The 20,273-nt window shown below is 42.7% G+C and overlaps 1 protein-coding gene across 1 annotated transcript in view; it reads left to right on the forward strand.

The window, feature by feature from the left end:
* The window catches only part of LOC135527627 (caM kinase-like vesicle-associated protein), a 156,525-nt gene that overhangs the window by 74,347 nt on the left and 61,905 nt on the right, over positions 1-20,273 (forward strand). The window contains exon 2 of the mRNA XM_064956116.1: positions 15,587-15,693. Coding sequence (XP_064812188.1) covers positions 15,599-15,693 — 95 coding nt within the window. The 5' untranslated portion in view covers positions 15,587-15,598. The remainder of the gene's footprint in view (positions 1-15,586; positions 15,694-20,273) is intronic.

Below are 20,273 nucleotides of genomic sequence, written 5' to 3' on the forward strand. Positions count from 1 at the left end.
CTCTAAACCTAACCCCTAACTCTAAACCTAACCCCTAACTCTAAATCTAACCTCTAACTCTAAACCTAACCCCTAACTCTAAACATAACCCCTAACTCTAAACCTAACTCCTAACTCTAAACCCTAACCCCTAACTCTAAACCTAACCCCTAACCCTAACTCTAAACCTGACCCTAACCCTAACTCTAAACCTAACCCTAACCCTAACTAAACATAACCCCTAACCTAAACATAACCCCTAACTCTAAACCTAACCCCTAACTCTAAACCTAACCCTAACCCTAACTCTAAACCTAACCCCTAACTCTAAACCTAACCCCTAACCTAAACCTAACCCCTAACTCTAAACCTAACCCCTAACTCTAAAGTTAACCCCTAACTCTAAACCTAACACCTAACTCTAAACCTAACCCCTAACTCTAAACCTAACCCCTAACTCTAAACATAACCCCTAACTCTAAACCTAACTCCTAACTCTAAACCCTAACCCTAACTCTAAACCTAACCCTAACCCTAACCCTAACTCTAAACCTAACCCCTAACTCTAAACCTAACCCCTAACTCTAAACCTAACCCCTAACTCTAAACATAACCCCTAACTCTAAACCTAACTCCTAACTTTAAACCCTAACCCCTAACACTAAACCTAACCCCTAACTCTAAACCTAACCCCTAACCCTAACTCTAAACCTAACCCCTAACCCTAACTCTAATCCTAACCCCTAACCCTAACTCTAAACATAACACCTAACTCTAAACATAACCCCTAACTCTAAACCTAACCCTAACTCTAAACCTAACCCCTAACCCTAACTCTAAACATAACCCCTAACTCTAAACCTAACCCCTAACTCTAAACCTAACCCCTAACCCTAACTCTAAACCTAACCCCTAACTCTAAACCTAACCCCTAACTCTAAACCTAACCCTAACTCTAAAGTTAACCCCTAACCCCTAACTCTAAAACTAACACCTAACTCTAAACCTAACTCCTAACTCTAAACCCTAACCCCTAACTCTAAACCTAACCCCTAACCCTAACTCTAAACCAAACCCCTAACACTAACTCTAAACCTAACCCCTAACCCTAACTCTAAAACTAACCCCTAACTCTAAACCCTAACCCCTAACTCTAAACCTAACCCCTAACTCTAAACATAATCCCTAACTCTAAACCTAACTCCTAACTCTAAACCCTAACCCCTAACTCTAAACCTAACCCCTAACCCTAACTCTAAACCAAACCCCTAACACTAACTCTAAACCTAACCACTAACTCTAAACCTAACCCCTAACCCTAACTCTAAACCTAACCCCTAACCCTAACTCTAAAACTAACCCCTAACTCTAAACTTAACCCCTAACCCTAACTCTAAACCCTAACCCCTAACTCTAAACCTAACCCCTAACACTAAACCTAACACCTAACTCTAAACCTAACCCCTAACTCTAAACCTAACCCCTAACTCTAAACATAACCCCTAACTCTAAACCTAACTCCTAACTCTAAACCCTAACCCTAACTCTAAACCTAACCCTAACCCTAACCCTAACTCTAAACCTAACCCCTAACTCTAAACCTAACCCCTAACTCTAAACCTAACCCCTAAGTCTAAACATAACCCCTAACTCTAAACCTAACTCCTAACTTTAAACCCTAACCCGTAACACTAAACCTAACCCCTAACTCTAATCCTAACCCCTAACCCTAACTCTAAACATAACACCTAACTCTAAACATAACCCCTAACTCTAAACCTAACCCCTAACTCTAAACCTAACCCCTAACCCTAACTCTAAACATAACCCCTAACTCTAAACCTAACCCCTAACTCTAAACCTAACCCCTAACCCTAACTCTAAACCTAACCCCTAACTCTAAACCTAACCCCTAACTCTAAACCTAACCCCTAACTCTAAAGTTAACCCCTAACCCCTAACTCTAAAATTAACACCTAACTCTAAACCTAACCCCTAACTCTAAACCTAACCCCTAACTCTAAACATAACCCCTAACTCTAAACCTAACTCCTAACTCTAAACCCTAACCCCTAACTCTAAACCTAACCCCTAACCCTAACTCTAAACCAAACCCCTAACACTAACTCTAAACCTAACCCCTAACCCTAACTCTAAAACCCCCTAACTCCCCTAACCCCTAACTCTAAACCTAACCCCTAACTCTAAACATAATCCCTAACTCTAAACCTAACTCCTAACTCTAAACCCTAACCCCTAACTCTAAACCTAACCCCTAACCCTAACTCTAAACCAAACCCCTAACACTAACTCTAAACCTAACCCCTAACTCTAAACCTAACCCCTAACCCTAACTCTAAACCTAACCCCTAACCCTAACTCTAAAACTAACCCCTAACTCTAAACTTAACCCCTAACCCTAACTCTAAACCTAACCCCTAACTCTAAACCTAACCCCTAACTCTAAAGTTAACCCCTAACCCCTAACTCTAAACCTAACACCTAACTCTAAACCTAATCCTTAACTCTAAACCTAACCCCTAACTCTAAACATAACCCCTAACTCTAAACCTAACTCCTAACTCTAAACCCTAACTCTAAACCTAACCCCTAACCCTAACTCTAAACCTAACCCCTAACTTTAAACCTAACCCCTAACTCTAAACCTAACCCCTAACTCTAAACATAACCCCTAACTCTAAACCTAACTCCTAACTTTAAACCCTAACCCCTAACACTAAACCTAACCCCTAACTCTAAACCTAACCCCTAACCCTAACTCTAAACCTAACCCCTAACCCTAACTCTAAACCTAACCCCTAACCCTAACTCTAAACATAACCCCTAACTCTAAACATAACCCCTAACTCTAAACCTAACCCCTAACTCTAAACCTAACCCCTAACCCTAACTCTAGACCTAACCCCTAATTCTAAACCTAACCCCTAACCCTAACTCTAAACCCTAACCCCTAACTCTAAACCTAACCCCTAACTCTAAACTTAATCCCTAACCCTTAACTCTAAACCCTAACCCCAAACTCTAAACCTAACCCCTAACTCTAAACCTAACCCCTAACACAAAACCTAACCCCTAACTCTAAACATAACCCCTAACTCTAAACCTAACTCCTAACTCTAAACCCTAACCCCTAACTCTAAACCTAACCCCTAACCCTAACTCTAATCCAAACCCCTAACACTAACTCTAAACCTAACCCCTAACTCTAAACCTTACCCCTAACCCTAACTCTGAACCTAACCCCTAACCCTAACTCTAAAACTAACCCCTAACTCTAAACTTAACCCCTAACCTTAACTCTAAACCCTAAGCCCTAACTCTAAACCTAACCCCTAACACTAAACCTAACCCCTAACTCTAAACCTAACCCCTAACTCTAAACATAACCCCTAACTCTAAACCTAACTCCGAACTCTAAACCCTAACCCCTAACTCTAAACCTAACCCCTAACCCTAACTCTAAACCAAACCCCTAACCCTAACTCTAAACCTAACCCCTAACCCTAACTCTAAACCTAACCCCTAACCCTAACTCTAAACCCTAACAACTAACCCTAACACTAAACCTAACCCCTAACTCTAAACCTAACCCTAACTCTAAACCTAAGCCCTAACTCTAAACCTAACCCCTAACCCTAACTCTAAACCTAACCCCTAACCCTAACTCTAAACCTAACCCCTAACCCTAACTCTAAACCTAACCCCTAACCCTAACTCTAAACAACCCCTAACCCTAACTCTAAACCCTAACCCCTAACTCTAAACATAACCCCTAACTCTAAACCTAACCCCTAACTCTAAACCTAACCCCTAACCCTAACTCTAAACCTAACCCCTAACTCTAAACCTAACCCCTAACTCTAAACCTAACCCCTAACTCTAAACCTAACCCCTAACTCTAAATCTAACCTCTAACTCTAAACCTAACCCCTAACTCTAAACATAACCCCTAACTCTAAACCTAACTCCTAACTCTAAACCCTAACCCCTAACTCTAAACCTAACCCCTAACCCTAACTCTAAACCTGACCCCTAACCCTAACTCTAAACCTAACCCCTAACCCTAACTCTAAACATAACCCCTAACTCTAAACATAACCCCTAACTCTAAACCTAACCCCTAACTCTAAACCTAACCCCTAACCCTAACTCTAAACCTAACCCCTAACTCTAAACCTAACCCCTAACTCTAAACCTAACCCCTAACTCTAAACCTAACCCCTAACTCTAAAGTTAACCCCTAACTCTAAACCTAACACCTAACTCTAAACCTAACCCCTAACTCTAAACCTAACCCCTAACTCTAAACATAACCCCTAACTCTAAACCTAACTCCTAACTCTAAACCCTAACCCTAACTCTAAACCTAACCCTAACCCTAACCCTAACTCTAAACCTAACCCCTAACTCTAAACCTAACCCCTAACTCTAAACCTAACCCCTAACTCTAAACATAACCCCTAACTCTAAACCTAACTCCTAACTTTAAACCCTAACCCCTAACACTAAACCTAACCCCTAACTCTAAACCTAACCCCTAACCCTAACTCTAAACCTAACCCCTAACCCTAACTCTAATCCTAACCCCTAACCCTAACTCTAAACATAACACCTAACTCTAAACATAACCCCTAACTCTAAACCTAACCCCTAACTCTAAACCTAACCCCTAACCCTAACTCTAAACATAACCCCTAACTCTAAACCTAACCCCTAACTCTAAACCTAACCCCTACCCCTAACTCTAAACCTAACTCCTAACTCTAAACCCTAACTCTAAACCTAACCCCTAACCCTAACTCTAAACCTAACCCCTAACTTTAAACCTAACCCCTAACTCTAAACCTAACCCCTAACTCTAAACATAACCCCTAACTCTAAACCTAACTCCTAACTTTAAACCCTAACCCCTAACACTAAACCTAACCCCTAACTCTAAACCTAACCCCTAACCCTAACTCTAAACCTAACCCCTAACCCTAACTCTAAACCTAACCCCTAACCCTAACTCTAAACATAACCCCTAACTCTAAACATAACCCCTAACTCTAAACCTAACCCCTAACTCTAAACCTAACCCCTAACCCTAACTCTAGACCTAACCCCTAATTCTAAACCTAACCCCTAACCCTAACTCTAAACCCTAACCCCTAACTCTAAACCTAACCCCTAACTCTAAACTTAATCCCTAACCCTTAACTCTAAACCCTAACCCCAAACTCTAAACCTAACCCCTAACTCTAAACCTAACCCCTAACACAAAACCTAACCCCTAACTCTAAACATAACCCCTAACTCTAAACCTAACTCCTAACTCTAAACCCTAACCCCTAACTCTAAACCTAACCCCTAACCCTAACTCTAATCCAAACCCCTAACACTAACTCTAAACCTAACCCCTAACTCTAAACCTTACCCTAACCCTAACTCTGAACCTAACCCCTAACCCTAACTCTAAAACTAACCCCTAACTCTAAACTTAACCCCTAACCTTAACTCTAAACCCTAAGCCCTAACTCTAAACCTAACCCCTAACACTAAACCTAACCCCTAACTCTAAACCTAACCCCTAACTCTAAACATAACCCCTAACTCTAAACCTAACTCCGAACTCTAAACCCTAACCCCTAACTCTAAACCTAACCCCTAACCCTAACTCTAAACCAAACCCCTAACCCTAACTCTAAACCTAACCCCTAACCCTAACTCTAAACCTAACCCCTAACCCTAACTCTAAACCCTAACAACTAACCCTAACACTAAACCTAACCCCTAACTCTAAACCTAACCCTAACTCTAAACCTAAGCCCTAACTCTAAACCTAACCCCTAACCCTAACTCTAAACCTAACCCCTAACCCTAACTCTAAACCTAACCCCCTAACCCTAACTCTAAACCTAACCCCTAACCCTAACTCTAAACAACCCCTAACCCTAACTCTAAACCCTAACCCCTAACTCTAAACATAACCCCTAACTCTAAACCTAACCCCTAACTCTAAACCTAACCCCTAACCCTAACTCTAAACCTAACCCCTAACTCTAAACCTAACCCCTAACTCTAAACCTAACCCCTAACTCTAAACCTAACCCCTAACTCTAAATCTAACCTCTAACTCTAAACCTAACCCCTAACTCTAAACATAACCCCTAACTCTAAACCTAACTCCTAACTCTAAACCCTAACCCCTAACTCTAAACCTAACCCCTAACCCTAACTCTAAACCTGACCCCTAACCCTAACTCTAAACCTAACCCCTAACCCTAACTCTAAACATAACCCCTAACTCTAAACATAACCCCTAACTCTAAACCTAACCCCTAACTCTAAACCTAACCCCTAACCCTAACTCTAAACCTAACCCCTAACTCTAAACCTAACCCCTAACTCTAAACCTAACCCCTAACTCTAAACCTAACCCCTAACTCTAAAGTTAACCCCTAACTCTAAACCTAACACCTAACTCTAAACCTAACCCCTAACTCTAAACCTAACCCCTAACTCTAAACATAACCCCTAACTCTAAACCTAACTCCTAACTCTAAACCCTAACCCTAACTCTAAACCTAACCCTAACCCTAACCCTAACTCTAAACCTAACCCCTAACTCTAAACCTAACCCCTAACTCTAAACCTAACCCCTAACTCTAAACATAACCCCTAACTCTAAACCTAACTCCTAACTTTAAACCCTAACCCCTAACACTAAACCTAACCCCTAACTCTAAACCTAACCCCTAACCCTAACTCTAAACCTAACCCCTAACCCTAACTCTAATCCTAACCCCTAACCCTAACTCTAAACATAACACCTAACTCTAAACATAACCCCTAACTCTAAACCTAACCCCTAACTCTAAACCTAACCCCTAACCCTAACTCTAAACATAACCCCTAACTCTAAACCTAACCCCTAACTCTAAACCTAACCCCTAACCCTAACTCTAAACCTAACCCCTAACTCTAAACCTAACCCCTAACTCTAAACCTAACCCCTAACTCTAAAGTTAACCCCTAACCCCTAACTCTAAAACTAACACCTAACTCTAAACCTAACTCCTAACTCTAAACCCTAACCCCTAACTCTAAACCTAACCCCTAACCCTAACTCTAAACCAAACCCCTAACACTAACTCTAAACCTAACCCCTAACCCTAACTCTAAAACTAACCCCTAACTCTAAACCCTAACCCCTAACTCTAAACCTAACCCCTAACTCTAAACATAATCCCTAACTCTAAACCTAACTCCTAACTCTAAACCCTAACCCCTAACTCTAAACCTAACCCCTAACCCTAACTCTAAACCAAACCCCTAACACTAACTCTAAACCTAACCCCTAACTCTAAACCTAACCCCTAACCCTAACTCTAAACCTAACCCCTAACCCTAACTCTAAAACTAACCCCTAACTCTAAACTTAACCCCTAACCCTAACTCTAAACCCTAACCCCTAACTCTAAACCTAACCCCTAACACTAAACCTAACACCTAACTCTAAACCTAACCCCTAACTCTAAACCTAACCCCTAACTCTAAACATAACCCCTAACTCTAAACCTAACTCCTAACTCTAAACCCTAACCCTAACTCTAAACCTAACCCTAACCCTAACCCTAACTCTAAACCTAACCCCTAACTCTAAACCTAACCCCTAACTCTAAACCTAACCCCTAACTCTAAACATAACCCCTAACTCTAAACCTAACTCCTAACTTTAAACCCTAACCCCTAACACTAAACCTAACCCCTAACTCTAAACCTAACCCCTAACCCTAACTCTAAACCTAACCCCTAACCCTAACTCTAATCCTAACCCCTAACCCTAACTCTAAACATAACACCTAACTCTAAACATAACCCCTAACTCTAAACCTAACCCCTAACTCTAAACCTAACCCCTAACCCTAACTCTAAACATAACCCCTAACTCTAAACCTAACCCCTAACTCTAAACCTAACCCCTAACCCTAACTCTAAACCTAACCCCTAACTCTAAACCTAACCCCTAACTCTAAACCTAACCCCTAACTCTAAAGTTAACCCCTAACCCCTAACTCTAAAACTAACACCTAACTCTAAACCTAACCCCTAACTCTAAACCTAACCCCTAACTCTAAACATAACCCCTAACTCTAAACCTAACTCCTAACTCTAAACCCTAACCCCTAACTCTAAACCTAACCCCTAACCCTAACTCTAAACCAAACCCCTAACACTAACTCTAAACCTAACCCCTAACCCTAACTCTAAAACTAACCCCTAACTCTAAACCCTAACCCCTAACTCTAAACCTAACCCCTAACTCTAAACATAATCCCTAACTCTAAACCTAACTCCTAACTCTAAACCCTAACCCCTAACTCTAAACCTAACCCCTAACTCTAAACCTAACCCCTAACCCTAACTCTAAACCTAACCCCTAACCCTAACTCTAAAACTAACCCCTAACTCTAAACTTAACCCCTAACTCTAAACCCTAACCCCTAACTCTAAACCTAACCCCTAACACTAAACCTAACCCCTAACTCTAAACCTAACCCCTAACTCTAAACATAACCCCTAACTCTAAACCTAACCCCTAACACTAAACCTAACTCCTAACTCTAAACCCTAACCCCTAACTCTAAACCTAACCCCAACTCTAAACCAAACCCCTAACCCTAACTCTAAACCTAACCCCTAACCCTAACTCTAAACCTAACCCCTAACCCTAACTCTAAACCCTAACAACTAACCCTAACTCTAAACCTAACCCCTAACTCTAAACCTAACCCTAACTCTAAACCTAAGCCCTAACTCTAAACCTAACCCCTAAGCCTAACTCTAAACCTAACCCCTAACCCTAACTCTAAACCTAACCCCTAACCCTAACTCTAAACCTAACCCCTAACCCTAACTCTAAACAACCCCTAACCCTAACTCTAAACCCTAACCCCTAACTCTAAACCTAACCCCTAACTCTAAATCTAACCCCTAACTCTAAATCTAACCTCTAACTCTAAACCTAACCCCTAACTCTAAACATAACCCCTAACTCTAAACCTAACTCCTAACTCTAAACCCTAACCCCTAACTCTAAACCTAACCCCTAACCCTAACTCTAAACATAACCCCTAACACTAACTCTAAACCTAACCCCTAACTCTAAACCTAACCCCTAACCCTAACTCTAAACCCTAACAACTAACCCTAACTCTAAACCCTAACCCCGAACTCTAAACCTAACCCTAACTCTAAACCTAACCCTAACTCTAAACCTAACCCTTAACCCTAACTCTAAACCTAACCCCTAACCCTAACTCGAAACCTAACCCCTAACTCTAAACAACCCCTAACTCTAACTCTAAACCCTAACCCCTAACTCTAAACCTAACCCCTAACTCTAAATCTAACCCCTAACTCTAAATCTAACCTCTAACTCTAAACCTAACCCCTAACTCTAAACATAACCCCTAACTCTAAACCTAACTCCTAACTCTAAACCCTAACCCCTAACTCTAAACCTAACCCCTAACCCTAACTCTAAACCTAACCCCTAACACTAACTCTAAACCTAACCCCTAACTCCAAACCTAACCCCTAACTCTAAACCTAACTCCTAACTCTAAACCCTAACCCCTAACTCTAAACCTAACCCCTAACCCTAACTCTAAACCTAACCCCTAACCCTAACTCTAAACCTAACCCCTAACCCTAACTCTAAACCCTAACAACTAACCCTAACTCTAAACCCTAACCCCTAACTCTAAACCTAACCCTAACTCTAAACCTAACCCTAACTCTAAACCTAACCCCTAACTCTAAACCTAACCCCTAACCCTAACTCTAGACCCTAACCCTAACTCTAAACCCTAACCCCTAACCCTAACCCCTAACTCTAAACCTAACCCCTAACCCTAACTCTTAACCTAACCCCTAACCCTAACTCGAAACCTAACCCCTAACCCTAAACCTAACCCTAACTCTAAACCTAACCCCTAACCCTAACTCGAAACCTAACCCCTAACCCTAAACCCTAACCCCTAACCCTAACTCTAAAACCTTACCCCTAACCTAACCCCTAACTCTAAACCTAACCCCTAACTCTAAACCTAACCCCTAACCCTAACTCTAAACCTAACCCCTAACTCTAAACCTAACCCCTAACTCTAAACCTAACCCCTAACCATAATTGTAACCTTTAACCCTAAACCTAACTCCTAATCTTAATATAGCCTTTGTCATTGTGGGGATGTGAGAAATGTCACCACGAGGGAGAATTTTCATTGTTTAACTCTCCTTGTAGGGACTTTGGGGAATTTCAGGTACCCAGGAGGATAGTAATACACACACACACACACACACACACACACACACACACACACACACACACACACACACACACACACACACACACACTACCCCAATCTCATCTGCTAGGATTACTATATTCTGGCTGATGTCCACACCATGACCGACGTAATAGTCTGAAATGTAGGTTTCAGTAGGCCATCACCCCCTCCCCCCTACACACAAACACACACACTCTCTCTCACACACACGCACACTCTCTCTCACACATACACTCTCTCACACACACCCTCTCACACACGCATCCTCTTACACACACACACACACACACATCCACACAAAACTATCTCTCACATACACACACCCTCTCACACACACACATCCTCTTACACACACACACACACACACCACACACACACACACACACACTCTCTCACATGCACACTCTCTCTCACACACATACACTCTCTCACACACACACTCACATACATCCCTCAATCCCTCCATCCTAGCACCAGCAATCTGGATTAGGGAAAGAGATGAGAGATTAGGGCCAGCGGTGGGATTATATGCTCCTCTGATGCCTCGCCCCTAAATCTCAACCCTCTCCTCACTGGGCTAACACTGGTTGATTCAACGTTGTTGCCATGTACTTTCGGTTAAACCAATGTGGAATAGACATTGAATTGACTTATTTGCCCGGTGAGTCTTTCTCTATCGCTGACATCTACCTTCTCCTTGTGTGTGAGTGTCTTTATTGTTCATGCTATATAACCCAACGGATAGATTCAGCCACACATTATTGGTCAGATTATCCAGGAGTTAAAGCAGTGATCACAACAAACCACGGCTAGATGGAGTCTCCACACCTAAGGGCCTCAAGGACCTTGAAGCATAACAACTTCCCTAGCAGGGCAGCGATCGGTTGAATAGCATGCATTTAAGAGCAGTTAGAGGCCACGGAAGGAGTGTTGTGTGGCATTGAAGCTCATCTGGAGGTTAGTTAACACTGTGTCCAAAGAAGGGCCAGATGTATACAGAATGGTGTCGTCTGCGTAGAGGTGGATCAGAGAATCACCAGCAGCAAGAGCGACATCATTGATGTATACAGAGAAGAGAGTTGGCCCGAGAATTTAACCCTGTGGCACCCCCATAGACTGCCAGAGGTCCGGACAACAGGCCCTCCGATTTGACACACTGAACTCTATCAGAGAAGTAGTTGGTATACCAGGCGAGGCAATCATTTGAGAAACCAAGGCTGTTGAGTCTGCCAATAAGAATGCGGTGATTGACAGAGTCGAAAGCCTTGGCGAGGTTGATGAATACAGCTGCACAATAATGTCTCTTATCGATGGCGCTTCTGATATTGTTTAGGACCTTGAGCGTGGCTGAGGTGCACCCACGACCAGCTCAGAAAACCAGATGCCACCAGAAGCCATCTGATGCTCTGATAGGCCAGGTCCTCCACCAGACCAGGAAGTGGTATAAGACTTGTTTTAACCACTTGGTGGACACTGCTCGTAAATGCTTTCTTTCTCCACAAGTAGATGGCAAAAGCAAAAGGATAAACCCCAGTTGGCCTTCTGACAGCAACTAGTGTTGGAAGTGGCTGAATTTGGGGCCCCAAAGCAACCTCACAACCATCACACGATGATCTAATTTACAGACATATGCCACTTTGGAGAGGTTTAGGGACACTTGGAAACATTTTGAGGCCACACCTGACACCACTTACTAAACCATCTGCCCATTTCTATTTGTTAGGTCTAACAATCCCATTTATTTCCCCTGATATTGTTCACATGTTGTGGAAGCCATCTGATGTTTTGCCAGCTCTGGGCATCAATAATTCCCTTATAGCTTGTCAATGAAAGATGCATTTCAAAATAAAACTACTTGATATTGTGTATTCTGAACTATGTAACTCCTATTTGTCTAGTCCATTTCCTCATCATCTCCCAGATGTCTTCTTTTCAAATGTTTTCAACGGTTTTGCATGTCAGAATCATGTAAAAGCAGTTACTTTTGGGTTTGTCTATTTAGGCGGAAATCTACATTTTGCCATTACATTTAATGGGCTTTATCCAATGAGAGCTGTGTCCCTGACTGACTGGGAGGATTTTATCCAATGAGAGCTGTGTCACTGACTGACTGGGAGGAAGTTATCCAATGAGAGCTGTGTCACTGACTGACTGGGAGGAAGTTATCCAATGAGAGCTGTGTCACTGACTGACTGGGAGGAAGTTATCCAATGAGAGCTGTGTCACTGACTGACTGGGAGGAAGTTATCCAATGAGAGCTGTGTCCCTGACTGACTGGGAGGAAGTTATCCAATGAGAGCTGTGTCACTGACTGACTGGGAGGAAGTTATCCAATGAGAGCTGTGTCCCTGACTGACTGGGAGGAAGTTATCCAATGAGAGCTGTGTCACTGACTGACTGGGAGGAAGTTATCCAATGAGAGCTGTGTCCCTGACTGACTGGGAGGAAGTTATCCAATGAGATCTGTGTCACTGACTGACTGGGAGGAAGTTATCCAATGAGAATTGTGTCCCTGACTGACTGGGAGGAAGTTATCCAATGAGAGCTGTGTCCCTGACTGACTGGGAGGAAGTTATCCAATGAGAATTGTGTCCCTGACACTACACTGGAAGGAAGTTTCCCTGGCCTAGATAATTATCTAATATCAATTTAGACTTTTAATGTCCTCATGGTTTAGGTTCGTATTGGACGAAGGGAAACTGATCAGTGGTGTCAGAGGAGATGAGATTTAGGATCAAGACTTTCTAACCTATAAGACCAGGGGCTTACTGACATGATCCCAAGATGGAGGCTGGGGTTAGGATAGAGACTTTCTAACCTATAAGACCAGGGGCTTTACTGACATGATCCCAAGATGGAGGCTGGGGTTAGGATAGAGCCTTTCTAACCTATAAGACCAGGGGCTTTACTGACGTGATCCCAAGATGGAGGCTGGGGTTAGGATAGAGACTTTCTAACCTATAAGACCAGGGGCTTACTGACGTGATCCCAAGATGGAGGCTGGGGTTAGGATAGAGACTTTCTAACCTATAAGACCAGGGGCTTACTGACGTGATCCCAAGATGGAGGCTGGGGTTAGGATAGAGACTTTCTAACCTATAAGACCAGGGGCTTACTGACGTGATCCCAAGATGGAGGCTGGGGTTAGGATAGAGCCTTTCTAACCTATAAGACCAGGGGCTTTACTGACGTGATCCCAAGATGGAGGCTGGGGTTAGGATAGAGACTTTCTAACCTATAAGACCAGGGGCTTACTGACGTGATCCCAAGATGGAGGCTGGGGTTAGGATAGAGACTTTCTAACCTATAAGACCAGGGGCTTACTGACGTGATCCTAAGATGGAGGCTGGGGTTAGGATAGAGACTTTCTAACCTATAAGACCAGGGGCTTACTGACGTGATCCCAAGATGGAGGCTGGGGTTAGGATAGAGACTTTCTAACCTATAAGACCAGGGGCTTACTGACGTGATCCTAAGATGGAGGCTGGGGTTAGGATAGAGCCTTTCTAACCTATAAGACCAGGGGCTTACTGACGTGATCCTAAGATGGAGGCTGGGGTTAGGATAGAAACTTTCTAACCTATAAGACCAGGGGCTTACTGACGTGATCCCAAGATGGAGGCTGGGGTTAGGATAGAGACTTTCTAACCTATAAGACCAGGGGCTTACTGACGTGATCCCAAGATGGAGGCTGGGGTTAGGATAGAGACTTTCTAACCTATAAGACCAGGGGCTTACTGACGTGATCCTAAGATGGAGGCTGGGGTTAGGATAGAAACTTTCTAACCTATAAGACCAGGGGCTTACTGACGTGATCCCAAGATGGAGGCTGGGGTTAGGATAGAGACTTTCTAACCTATAAGACCAGGGGCTTACTGACGTGATCCCAAGATGGAGGCTGGGGTTAGGATAGAGACTTTCTAACCTATAAGACCAGGGGCTTACTGACGTGATCCTAAGATGGAGGCTGGGGTTAGGATAGAGACTTTCTAACCTATAAGACCAGGGGCTTACTGACGTGATCCTAAGATGGAGGCTGGGGTTAGGATAGAGCCTTTCTAACCTATAAGACCAGGGGCTTACTGACGTGATCCTAAGATGGAGGCTGGGGTTAGGATAGAAACTTTCTAACCTATAAGACCAGGGGCTTACTGACGTGATCCCAAGATGGAGGCTGGGGTTAGGATAGAGACTTTCTAACCTATAAGACCAGGGGCTTACTGACATGATCCCAAGATGGAGGGTCAGTAGAATTAGAATGGATTAGAATCCTAGATAGAATTAGAATGAATTAGAATCATTGATAGAAATAGAATTAGAATTAATTAGAATCTTTGATAGAAGTAGAATTCTAATTCTATGGGTGGGCAGAGTCCTTTGGGTGATGATGTCACAGCTGGTTTCTTTTCAATATGGGGACTTCAACCTCCTGGATAGAGAGATTGGTTGGGTTTGGGGACTTCAACCCCCTGGATAGAGAGATTAGTTGGGTTTGGGGACTTCAACCTCCTGGATAGAGAGATTGGTTGGGTTCAGGGACTTCAACCTCTTGGATAAAGAGATTGGTTGGGTTCGGGTACTTCAACCTCTTGGATAGAGAGATTGTTTGGGTTCGTGGACTTCAACCTCTTGGATAGAGAGATTGGTTGGGTTCATGGACTTCAACCTCTTGGATAGAGAGATTGGTTGGGTTCGTGGACTTCAACCTCTTGGATAGAGAGATTGGTTGGGTTCGGGTACTTCAACCTCTTGGACAGAGAGATTGGTTGGGTTTGGGGACTTCAACCTCTTGGACAGAGAGATTGGTTGGGTTTGGGGACTTCAACTTCTTGGATAGAGAGATTGGTTGGGTTTGGGGACTTCAACCTCTTGGACAGAGAGATTGGTTGGGTTTGGGGACTTCAACCTCTTGGACAGAGAGATTGGTTGGGTTTGGGGACTTCAACCTCTTGGACAGAGAGATTGGTTGGGTTTGGGGACTTCAACCTCTTGGACAGAGAGATTGGTTGGGTTTGGGGACTTCAACCTCTTGGACAGAGAGATTGGTTGGGTCTCAGTGTGCACAACGTATCCTACAGAAAATACATGACTCACTTGCTGTGTGTCAGTTTTATAAAGGGCATTTCTATCAGAAACACTGTCTGAACTTTAACTTTACTCACTGTCTCTTTTAAAGGAGTTGATTGACACTGCAATGCTTGTTCTTTATTGGTATATGTGTTGATTGACAATGCAATGTTTGTCTCTGATAGGTGGATGCCGCCATGCCATTTGGGTGCCTTGCCCTGCGAGATGGGCGGAACTTAGACGACATCTCTGATGTCACCGACAAGTACGAGATTGGACAGGTCCTCAAAGCGTAAGCATCATATTATACTGTATTAGTAGAGGGTTGGCCACGCCAGCCACCCTTCAAATAGGCTAAGGGCGTCTTATATGACTACCTATTCCCTGCATAGTGCACTACATTTAATCAGAGCCCTATGGGTCCTATATAGTGCACTACATTTAACCAGATCCCAAAGGGTCCTGTATAGTGCACTACATTTAATCAGAGTCCTATGGGTCTTATATAGTGCACTACATTTAACCAGATCCCTATGGGTCCTGTATAGTGCACTACATTTAACCAGATCCCTATGGGTCCTGTATAGTGCACTACATTTAACCAGAGCCCTATGGGTCCTGTATAGTGCACTAAATTTAACCAGAGTCCTATGGGTCCTGTATAGTGCACTACATTTAACCAGAGTCCTATGGGTCCTGTATAGTGCACTACATTTAACCAGAGTCCTATGGGTCCTGTATAGTGCACTACATTTAACCAGATCCCTATGGGTCCTGTATAGTGCACTACATTTAACCAGATCCCTATGGGTCCTGTATAGTGCACTACATTTAACCAGATCCCTATGGGTCCTCTATAGTGCACTACATTTAACCAGAGCCCTATGGGTCCTGTATAGTGCACTACATTTAACCAGATCCCTATGGGTCCTGTATAGTGCACTACTTTTAATCAGAGCTCTATGGGTCCTGTATAGTGCACTACATTTAACCAGATCCCTATGGGTCCTGTATAGTGCACTACTTTTAATCAGAGCTCTATGGGTCCTGTATAGTGCACTACATTTAACCAGATCCCTATGGGTCCTGTATAGTGCACTACATTTAACCAGATCCCTATGGGTCCTGTATAGTGCACTACTTTTAATCAGAGCCCTATGGGTCCTGTATAGTGCACTACATTTAACCAGATCCCTATGGGTCCTGTATAGTGCACTACTTTTAATCAGAGCTCTATGGGTCCTGTATAGTGCACTACATTTAGTCTAAATGTAACAGAATTCACCTCTATAGAGTATGCAGCTGTTCCTCAAACAGTGTTTAATTTAATTTCCCAGTTCCTCCTGTACCCTGCAGTTCCGGGCTCCTCCTCTGTCAGTTAACTGAGCGAGGTAGCTTTGTAGTCTCCTGTACCCTGCAGTTCTGGGCTCCTCCTCTGTCAGTTAAGCGAGGTAGCTGTGATAATCTGATGCACTGACCGAGTTATGACCAACACACGCAGCTCAGTGTGCTGCCATATGGGAACAACACCATCTGGACTTGGAGCGCTATGCTCCGTGTTTTATATAACACACACACGCAGAGAGACACACACACACACACACAGACACACACACACACACACACACACAGACACACACACACACAGACACACACACAAGAAAGGTTTTCACTTATATAGTGACTATTTCACAAACAACTATTGAAACATTTCTGAGTACTGGGTGCTAAAAGAAAGCAGGGAGATTTCTGAACATAAGCTATAAGAGCTATAAGAAAGCAGGGAGAAGATTTCCCCATATATGTTTTATGCAGTCATGATGTGTCAGGTTGAGGTAAAGGGGAAACCATGTGTTCATATTCATGATGTCAGGTTGAGGTAAAGGAGAAACCATGTGGTCATATTCATGATGTCAGGTTGAGGTAAAGGGGAAACCATGTGGTCATATTCATTATTCATGATGTCAGGTTGAGGTAAAGGGGAAACCATGTGGTCATATTCATGATGTCAGGTTGAGGTAAAGGAGAAACCATGTGTTCATATTCATGATGTCAGGTTGAGGTAAAGGGGAAACCATGTGGTCATATTCATGATGTCAGGTTGAGGTAAAGGGGAAACCATGTGTTCATATTCATGATGTCAGGTTGAGGTAAAGGGGAAACCATGTGGTCATATTCATTATTCATGATGTCAGGTTGAGGTAAAGGGGAAACCATGTGGTCATATTCATGATGTCAGGTTGAGGTAAAGGGGAAACCATGTGGTCATATTCATGATGTCAGGTTGAGGTAAAGGGGAAACCATGTGTTCATATTCATGATGTCAGGTTGAGGTAAAGGGGAAACCATGTGGTCATATTCATGATGTCAGGTTGAGGTAAAGGGGAAACCATGTGGTCATATTCATGATGTCAGGTTGAGGTAAAGGGGAAACCATGTGGTCATATTCATGATGTCAGGTTGAGGTAAAGGGGAAACCATGTGGTCATATTCATTATTCATGATGTCAGGTTGAGGTAAAGGAGAAACCATGTGGTCATTATTCATGATGTCAGGTTGAGGTAAAGGGGAAACCATGTGGTCATATTCATGATGTCAGGTTGAGGTAAAGGGGAAACCATGTGGTCATATTCATGATGTCAGGTTGAGGTAAAGGGGAAACCATGTGGTCATATTCATGATGTCAGGTTGAGGTAAAGGAGAAACCATGTGGTCATATTCATGATGTCAGGTTGAGGTAAAGGGGAAACCATGTGTTCATATTCATTATTCATGATGTCAGGTTGAGGTAAAGGGGAAACCATGTGTTCATATTCATTATTCATGATGTCAGGTTGAGGTAAAGGGGAAACCATGTGTTCATATTCATTATTCATGATGTCAGGTTGAGGTAAAGGGGAAACCATGTGGTCATATTCATGATGTCAGGTTGAGGTAAAGGGGAAACCATGTGGTCATATTCATGATGTCAGGTTGAGGTAAAGGGGAAACCATGTGGTCATATTCATGATGTCAGGTTGAGGTAAAGGGGAAACCATGTGGTCATATTCATGATGTCAGGTTGAGGTAAAGGGGAAACCATGTGGTCATATTCATTATTCATGATGTCAGGTTGAGGTAAAGGGGAAACCATGTGGTCATATTCATTATTCATGATGTCAGGTTGAGGTAAAGGGGAAACCATGTGGTCATTATTCATGATGTCAGGTTGAGGTAAAGGGGAAACCATGTGTTCATATTCATTATTCATGATGTCAGGTTGAGGTAAAGGGGAAACCATGTGGTCATATTCATGATGTCAGGTTGAGGTAAAGGGGAAACCATGTGGTCATATTCATGATGTCAGGTTGAGGTAAAGGGGAAACCATGTGGTCATATTCATTATTCATGATGTCAGGTTGAGGTAAAGGGGAAACCATGTGGTCATATTCATTATTCATGATGTCAGGTTGAGGTAAAGGGGAAACCATGTGGTCATATTCATTATTCATGATGTCAGGTTGAGGTAAAGGGGAAACCATGTGGTCATATTCATTATTCATGATGTCAGGTTGTGGTAAAGGGGAAACCATGTGGTCATATTCATTATTCATGATGTCAGGTTGAGGTAAAGGGGAAACCATGTGGTCATATTCATGATGTCAGGTTGAGGTAAAGGGGAAACCATGTGGTCATATTCATTATTCATGATGTCAGGTTGTGGTAAAGGGGAAACCATGTGGTCATATTCATTATTCATGATGTCAGGTTGAGGTAAAGGGGAAACCATGTGGTCATATTCATTATTCATGATGTCAGGTTGAGGTAAAGGGGAAACCATGTGGTCATATTCATTATTCATGATGTCAGGTTGAGGTAAAGGGGAAACCATGTGGTCATATTCATTATTCATGATGTCAGGTTGAGGTAAAGGGGAAACCATGTGGTCATATTCATTATTCATGATGTCAGGTTGAGGTAAAGGAGAAACCATGTGGTCATATTCATGATGTCAGGTTGAGGTAAAGGGGAAACCATGTGGTCATATTCATGATGTGTCAGGTTGAGGTAAAGGAGAAACCATGTGGTCATATTCATGATGTGTCAGGTTGAGGTAAAGGGGAAACCATGTGGTCATATTCATGATGTCAGGTTGAGGTAAAGGAGAAACCATGTGGTCATATTCATGATGTCAGGTTGAGGTAAAGGAGAAACCATGTGGTCATATTCATGATGTCAGGTTGAGGTAAAGGAGAAACCATGTGGTCATATTCATGATGTGTCAGGTTGAGGTAAAGGGGAAACCATGTGGTCATATTCATGATGTCAGGTTGAGGTAAAGGAGAAACCATTTGGTCATATTAATTATTCATGATGTCAGGTTGAGGTAAAGGGGAAACCATGTGGTCATATTCATGATGTCAGGTTGAGGTAAAGGGGAAACCATGTGGTCATTATTCATGATGTCAGGTTGAGGTAAAGGGGAAACCATGTGTTCATATTCATTATTCATGATGTCAGGTTGAGGTAAAGGAGAAACCATGTGGTCATATTCATGATGTCAGGTTGAGGTAAAGGGGAAACCATGTGGTCATATTCATTATTCATGATGTCAGGTTGAGGTAAAGGGGAAACCATGTGGTCATATTCATGATGTCAGGTTGAGGTAAAGGAGAAACCATGTGGTCATATTCATGATGTCAGGTTGAGGTAAAGGGGAAACCATGTGTTCATATTCATGATGTCAGGTTGAGGTAAAGGGGAAACCATGTGTTCATATTCATTATTCATGATGTCAGGTTGAGGTAAAGGGGAAACCATGTGGTCATATTCATTATTCATGATGTCAGGTTGAGGTAAAGGAGAAACCATGTGTTCATATTCATGATGTCA

This window comes from Oncorhynchus masou, chromosome 33, assembly GCF_036934945.1.
Source record: "Oncorhynchus masou masou isolate Uvic2021 chromosome 33, UVic_Omas_1.1, whole genome shotgun sequence".
Lineage (NCBI taxonomy): Eukaryota > Metazoa > Chordata > Actinopteri > Salmoniformes > Salmonidae > Oncorhynchus > Oncorhynchus masou.